Consider the following 7,086-nt stretch of genomic DNA (forward strand, 5'->3'; position numbering starts at 1 on the left):
TACCAACTACTCTTCAGGAGTAGAGAAAATTAGTGATTTGATATGAAGAAATATCTGATTTTGTTTTGAAAGGTTATTGAGATAAAAATTATGTATGTTTTTTTGGGAAGATGATCTCATGGATTCTGAATTCTTAATTACGTACTATTTATACGATTTAATTGAATCAACATCTGCCAAAGCATGAAACAAGATCCCCTTAATGGGATTTGGTTGTTTAATAGGAGAGAGAAAAACCAATAAAAAGGGTGGTAGGTGGTGAGACGAAAATAAACCATATCAAGCTACCAACTTCCTTTTAGAAGTAGAAATGTATCTGGAGTGCAATTACCCCTTACAATTCGTTTGTGTAATCAAATACTCCCTCCGTCCAAAAGTACTTGTTATCAAAATAAATAAAAAGTGATATGTTTAGATGTATTTTAGTTCGAGATACATCTTCCTTTATTTATTTTGATGACAAGGATTTTCGGAGGAGGGAGTACATGATTACTTCTAAAGGACACTTTTCAGGGCAGAAAGCAATCTGTGAACTTTTTTAAGGCGGAAGAAAGCAACCTCAGCCGCTCAGCCTCTGACTGTCAAAACCGAACCAAAATCAGTGTGAACGCGAGCCTGGCGTTCGTTGACACCTACCGATCCAAGCGCACGCCCGTGTGGGAACTTGCACTGTTCACCGCCCGTCCGCGGATCCTCCTACGTGCGTGTGAACTGCCGCGTGTGGACGCACTTTCCACTCTCGCACCCGCACTCACTGCGGCAACTACCAACGCAGCGCCCACAACAGAGGTCGGCACCCCCGCTCCCCCTTGAGCCTTGGCTGCTCCCCCCTTCTATTTCTCTCTCTCCCACGCGTGTGCCAGTGCGGCAGTGCCACCACCTCTCTCCCCTCCCTCTCTCTCGCCGTGGCCCATGGACGCTTCAGCCCAGTATTAGCGCAGCCACGGCGCTGGTGCCGCCCCCCGGCCTCCATTTCCCGGGCGCCTGAGATCTGCGGGGGCGCCGGCCGCCTGCTGCTGCTGCACGGTACGCACTCCTCTCCCTCCTCGCTCGCTCCCCTGTGCTCGCTCTCCACTCGCTGGGTCGGGTTAGTTTCCGCTTTCGCTGTGGCTGGAATATTCGTTTCCGTGGAACCGCCGGCCGATGCTTTGTCTGTTCTTCATCCCTGGGCATGCCTGGCGTCCTTGTAGTTGTAGGGCCATTCCCTTCACATCAGTTCTTGATTCTTGGTTCTTGGTTACATAGCGCGCTTCTGCATTTTCGTCAGAATCTGCCCCCGGTTACGGAGCAATGGCAGGGAGCAAGCTCGTGGTATGCCGCTGGTTCTTTCTTGCCCACTGAAACTGTTGTGTGGGCAAAAATTACAGTTGGTGGTTTCCCCGGAGATGCTTCTGGGCTGGCTCGCCTACCTATTCGGCGGAAATTAATTAGCGGAACGCGTTGGAGGTTAGGTCTGAAGTCTGAACAATCGATAGAGCAGAGCATTCCGGAGTGCCCATTTCCTCAACTCAAATGTCGAATTAGATGTGTGCAAATTACAAAACTAACAAATTACTAGGTGCTCGCTCAACACTGGTTTCGTCTGCCAGGGAAGAGCTGTGATTCAGCATCATCTTTTCTCCCCTCGGATCAGAGTTATCATTTCCGAACCTCTTTGGGAAACTTGTTTTGAGTTGCTTTCGCTGAAATAAATGGGCCAGCCAGGAGAGGGGTAGCTTCAAAACCATGGGCTGTCGCTGCTTTCGGCGTCGTCCTGGGTTTTGCTTCTCCGGTCCACCTAAACTTGCCTAAACTACAAACTGGTTCTCCAGTTGATGGTGATTTGATTCTCAAAAGAAAAAAAAAGGTTGATGGTGATTTGCGGTCTGACTTCACATGCTCTCTCAGTTTATTGTTCAACTTGCAATATTCCGCGCGTTTGTGTTGCTACGCTGCAATGGTGCGTATGTTGATGGTGCTTGGAGGTCTGACTTTACAGGAATTTATTATCGAGCCTGTCGAATGTTCCACGCATTTGCGTTGCCGCACTAGAATACATATGTTGACACCAAGCGACTTTTGTTATACAATTATAGTGTTTGTAATTGATGAAAATATAATTGGATTTCCAGCTATTTCCCTGTTTGTTCCTCTGTTTATCATTAGAATTTCAGACCACTTCGACTCAGCGCTACTAGAAGTTTAAGCACTCTTCTTCCCGCAAAAAGAAAAGAAAAAACGATAAAAAAATATTAGTTACACGTATTCTTTGCAAATGACATCAACTTTTTCAGTATCCATGAACAAAATATTAATTTAATGACGTCCTAGCAATTGCCAACTTGGTCCTCAATTTAATTGACCCTGATTCTTACTAATAGCCTCAGTTTCCTCGGAAAAAAGAAATTATCTCACCTATGAAATCACCTCAAAGTTTTTGTTTGAAGGACATTTTTTAACAACAAGCTGTAGGGGAGCCCTAACAGTAAAATAATTTTCGTTTGAATAATCTACAGTACAATAAATAGGAACCCAGATTCGAGTCTAGAAATGCTTGCACCCATGTGGTGGGTTGTTCGAGGTTTGGGATTGTTGGAGGGACCTCATGGATATGACCACAACCCTTAGATATTACTGCCTCCGTACCAAAATATAAGACGTTTTTGTAGGCTAGCCTACAAAAACGTCTTATATTTTGATACGGAGGTAATATTTAGTAGTAACATATATTTAAGCTGAAAAGAGATAGGAGTCATAAACCATGAAACCCAACTCACAGTTTTATGTTTTTCAAGAGAAAGCTCTTGTTAGGACATACAACATTTTTTTTGCAAATAATTTGGAGTGTACATGGTATACTAGGCCATAGCACATAGCGTAATTCCTTCTAAAGTATGAGAAGCCTGACCCTGGATTGCAAAATTTGCTGCCATTTTTGTGCTCGGGATGTAATATCTGCGAGGCACTTCTGGGCATCGATTGTTTCGTTTCCTATCAGTTTGAGAAAACATACAATCTTCTGCTAACTTCTTTACGAACTTTTGCAGGAACGGAATGGGGCTTGTATTGTGGCATTCATTGTTTCTCTTCTTAAGTTTGGTTTCGTCGTCATGGAGTTTGAATTCAGATGGTCGTGCCCTTCTTGCTCTGTCCAAAAATCTCGTATTGCCTAGTTCCATAAAATCAAGTTGGAATGCTTCTGATACAACCCCATGTAACTGGACTGGAATTAGTTGTGGTAAAAGGAACAATGTGGTTTCTCTTGACCTAACATCGTCTGGAGTTTCTGGTTCACTAGGAGTTCAAATAGGACTTCTAAAGTACATACAAGTCATCATTTTGCTAAACAATAGCATATCTGGTCCAATCCCTCAAGAACTGGGCAATTGTAGCATGCTTGAACAGTTGGATCTTTCCGAGAACTTCCTTTCTGGTGAAATACCAGAATCACTGTCCAACCTAAAAAAACTATCATCACTCTTGTTGTACACTAACTCCCTCAGTGGGGAAATACCAGAGGGGTTGTTCAAGAACCAGTTTCTGCAGGACGTGTACCTCAATGAGAATAAACTCAGTGGTTCTATCCCTTTATCAGTTGGTGAAACGACAAGCCTTAGATCATTTTGGTTGATGCACAATGCATTATCTGGAGGTCTGCCAGATTCAATTGGCAACTGCACCAAGTTGGAGGAGCTCTATCTGCTGGATAATCGGCTGAGCGGGAGCCTTCCGAAAACCTTGAGCTATGTTAAAGGACTGAAAGTTTTAGATGCCACTGGAAATAGCTTCACCGGAGAGATTGATTTCAGTTTTGAGAACTGCAAGTTGGAGAAATTCATATTGTCGTTCAATCAGATGAGGGGCGGTATTCCAGCATGGCTAGGGAATTGCAGTAGCTTGACAGAACTTGCACTTGTCAACAACAGTTTCTCTGGCCAAATTCCGGCTTCGCTCGGCCTATTGAGCAACCTCACCTTGCTTATGCTTTCTCAAAACTCCTTGTCTGGCTCAATCCCTCCTGAGATTGGTAACTGTCGGTTGCTGGAGTGGCTAGAGTTGGATCATAACATGCTTGAGGGCACTGTTCCTAAAGAGCTGGCTAATCTGAGACACTTGCAGAAGCTCTTTCTTTTTGAGAATCGCCTGACCGGGGAGTTTCCTGAGGATATTTGGAGCATCCGGTACCTTCGAAGTGTTCTTATTTACAGCAATGGTTTTACTGGGAAGCTACCTCTTAAGTTAGCTGAATTGAAGTTATTGGAGAACATCACATTGTTTGATAATTTCTTCACCGGAGTCATACCCCCGGGTTTGGGTGTTAATAGCCCTTTACAGCAAATTGATTTCACCAACAACAGTTTTACCGGTGGAATACCTCCGTACATTTGTTCAAGGAAAAGACTCAGGGTGTTGATTTTGGGCTTCAATCTTCTTAATGGTAGCATCCCATCCAATGTTGCAGACTGCCCAGGTTTGGAACGAATCATTCTCAAAAACAATGATCTTACTGGGCCCATTCCACATTTTAGAAACTGTGCAAGGCTGGGCTATATGGATTTCAGTCATAATTCTTTAAGTCGAGATATTCCAGCAAGCTTGGGCAAATGCATAAATACTACAATGATAAACTGGTCAGGAAACAAACTTGTTGGTCCAATACCACCTGAAATTGGAAACTTGGTGAATTTGGGAGTCCTTAACCTCTCACAAAACAGTCTACATGGTGCACTTCCAGCGCAGGTTTCTAGTTGCTCCAAGCTGTATATCCTGGATCTGAGTTTCAACTCTCTGCATGGTTCGGCACTCATGACAGTAAGCAGCCTGAAGCTTCTCGCACAACTACGGTTGCAGGAGAATAAATTCAGTGGGGGCTTACCTGATTCTCTTTCGCAGTTGGTTATGCTTCTTGAGCTGCAACTTGGTGGCAACATTCTTGGAGGCAGCATCCCTTCATCTTTAGGAAAGTTGATCAAACTCATTGCATTGAATCTCAGCAGCAATGGACTGGTGGGTGATCTTCCAACACCATTGGGCAATTTGGTGGAACTGCAAAGTTTAGATTTGTCAGTTAATAACCTCACTGGAGGTCTCGGCGCATTAGGAACTCTACATTCATTGCACGCCTTGAATCTTTCCTATAATAGGTTCAGTGGACCAGTGCCAGAATATCTTCTGAAATTTCTGAACTCCACACCAAGCTCCTTCAATGGAAATTCAGGTCTCTGCGTCTCTTGCCATGACAGTGACTCTTCTTGCAAGAGATCTGATGTGTTGAAACCGTGTGGAGGATCAGGGAAAAAAGGAATAAAACATCGATTCAAGGTTGCACTTATTATTCTTGGTTCATTGTTCATTGGAGCAGTAGCGGTACTTATCCTCTGCTGTATCCTTCTGCAGAATCGAGATTCGAAGACAAAAAGTGAGGAGACAATCAGTAATTTGCTTGAAGGCTCTTCTTCTAAATTAAATGAGATTATAGAGAAGACAGAAAACTTTGATGACAAGTATGTCATAGGCACAGGTGCTCATGGGACGGTGTACAAGGCAACACTGAATTCAGGGGAGGTCTTTGCTATAAAGAAGCTTGCAATTTCCGCACGCAGCAGTTCTTACAAGAGCATGATCAGAGAGCTGAAGACGCTTGGTAAAGTTCGGCACAGGAACTTGATAAAGCTGAAAGAATTCTGGGTGAGGGGTGACTCTGGGTTCATACTGTATGACTTTATGGAGCATGGCAGCCTCTATGATGTCCTGCACAGGATCCGGACGCCGAGTCTGGACTGGAGCATGCGCTATAACATAGCTCTTGGAACTGCCCATGGCCTGGCATATCTTCACCATGACTCTGTCCCTGCGATCATTCATCGAGATATTAAGCCAAGCAATATATTGTTAAACAAGGACATGGTGCCGCGCATCGCAGATTTCGGCATAGCAAAGATCATGGATCAGTGTTCTGCTGCTCCACAGTCTACCGGGGTCGTCGGCACAACTGGATATATGGCACCAGGTATGCATGATGCAAACCATTTCTTGATAGTGAATCGTATTCCATTTCATGAGTTTTTTCAGTGACAAGCTGATACCTGACAGGCCGTGTTGTTTCCTTGCAGAGCTGGCCTTTTCCACCAGAAACAGTATCAAGACCGACGTTTACAGCTACGGCGTCGTCCTGCTCGAGCTGATAACGGGAAAGACAGCGGTGGATCCCTCGTTCCCGGAGAACATGGACATTGTCGGCTGGGTGCCCCACGCCCTGAACGGCACTGAGCAGATAGGGCCCGTCTGCGACCCGGCCCTCCTGGACGAAGTGTACAGCACTGTCGAAATGGAGGAGGTGCGCAAGGTCCTGCGCCTGGCCCTTAGGTGCACGGCGAATGAGCCGAGCCGCCGGCCGTCCATGGTCGATGTCGTGAAGGAGCTGACTGACGCGAGGTTCGCGGGCATCCCTTCGTCGTCGAAGCAGGGGAAGCCGGGCTCCTCCTCCGGCGGCGGCTCTTCCTGACTGCAGTACAGTGTGAAACATAGAATGTACAGTCAGATTCATCGGCTAGGTTCTGACTGTAGTCTAGTCTAGGCTGGTAACTGAGTTTTGATGATTGCTGTGGTGATTTCTAACTGGATGCTCTGTGTGTAACTGCGTGTGTGCCTGGGAAATCATGTGGCTGGATGGGTAGGGCAGATTTGCCTTTCTGCCTGTCTTTGGCTGAATACATGAAAAGGGGAAAGTCATCAGCATCATCTTGGCATTTGTTCACAGAATCTCATTGTCTTCGCTGTTTTGTCGAAGGCAACTTCGATATAGTACTACGTAGATGTCTAGTGAATCTCATGTAGCGGTGTGAAGATCATGGTGTTCCTGGCCATACCGATCTCGTCGAGTGGCGGGGTTGGGTTTGTGCTGGCGCCCTCCTGGGGTTCCCCCGAGCCAGAGCACCGCGCGAGGCTCGCGGCAGGTGCGCCGCTAGGTATGGCAGCCGGGTGCGGCGCCACCGGCGCCGAGAGAGGGGATAGCGCGGCGGGGCCAGTGAACGACATCGATCGTGCGAGCATTGCGTCTTGCGTGGTCCCTTTCCCTTCCCTGGAAGCCGGAGGACGGACGGGTGC

The 7,086-nt window shown here is 46.1% G+C and overlaps 1 protein-coding gene across 3 annotated transcripts; it reads left to right on the forward strand.

Moving 5' to 3' along the window:
• The first annotated feature begins 763 nt into the window (after positions 1-763).
• LOC125520501 (receptor-like protein kinase) lies at positions 764-6,746 on the forward strand. 3 transcript variants are annotated; one of them, XM_048685451.1, is made up of 4 exons: positions 764-1,026; positions 3,027-4,791; positions 4,873-5,989; positions 6,093-6,746. In XM_048685451.1, exons 2-4 carry the CDS (start codon positions 3,034-3,036, stop codon positions 6,482-6,484), a joined length of 3,267 nt encoding a protein of 1,088 aa, XP_048541408.1. In that variant the 5' UTR covers positions 764-1,026; positions 3,027-3,033; the 3' UTR covers positions 6,485-6,746. The 3 variants fall into 3 exon arrangements, with proteins under 3 accessions (XP_048541408.1, XP_048541407.1, XP_048541406.1); XM_048685450.1 differs by having other exon boundaries at positions 765-1,026; positions 3,027-5,301; positions 5,377-5,989; XM_048685449.1 differs by having other exon boundaries at positions 765-1,026; positions 3,027-5,989.
• The last annotated feature ends 340 nt before the right edge of the window (positions 6,747-7,086 follow it).

This window comes from Triticum urartu, chromosome 7, assembly GCF_003073215.2.
Source record: "Triticum urartu cultivar G1812 chromosome 7, Tu2.1, whole genome shotgun sequence".
Taxonomy (NCBI): domain Eukaryota; kingdom Viridiplantae; phylum Streptophyta; class Magnoliopsida; order Poales; family Poaceae; genus Triticum; species Triticum urartu.

What these genes read in the sequence shown, in the direction of transcription:
- LOC125520501 (XM_048685449.1), top strand. Translation starts at nt 3,034, where the DNA reads ATGGGGCTTGTATTGTGGCATTCATTGTTTCTCTTCTTAAGTTTGGTT. An exon ending in AACTGGATATATGGCACCAG is followed by an intron (nt 5,990 to 6,092) that starts GTATGCATGATG and finishes GTTTCCTTGCAG; the next exon opens with AGCTGGCCTTTTCCACCAGA.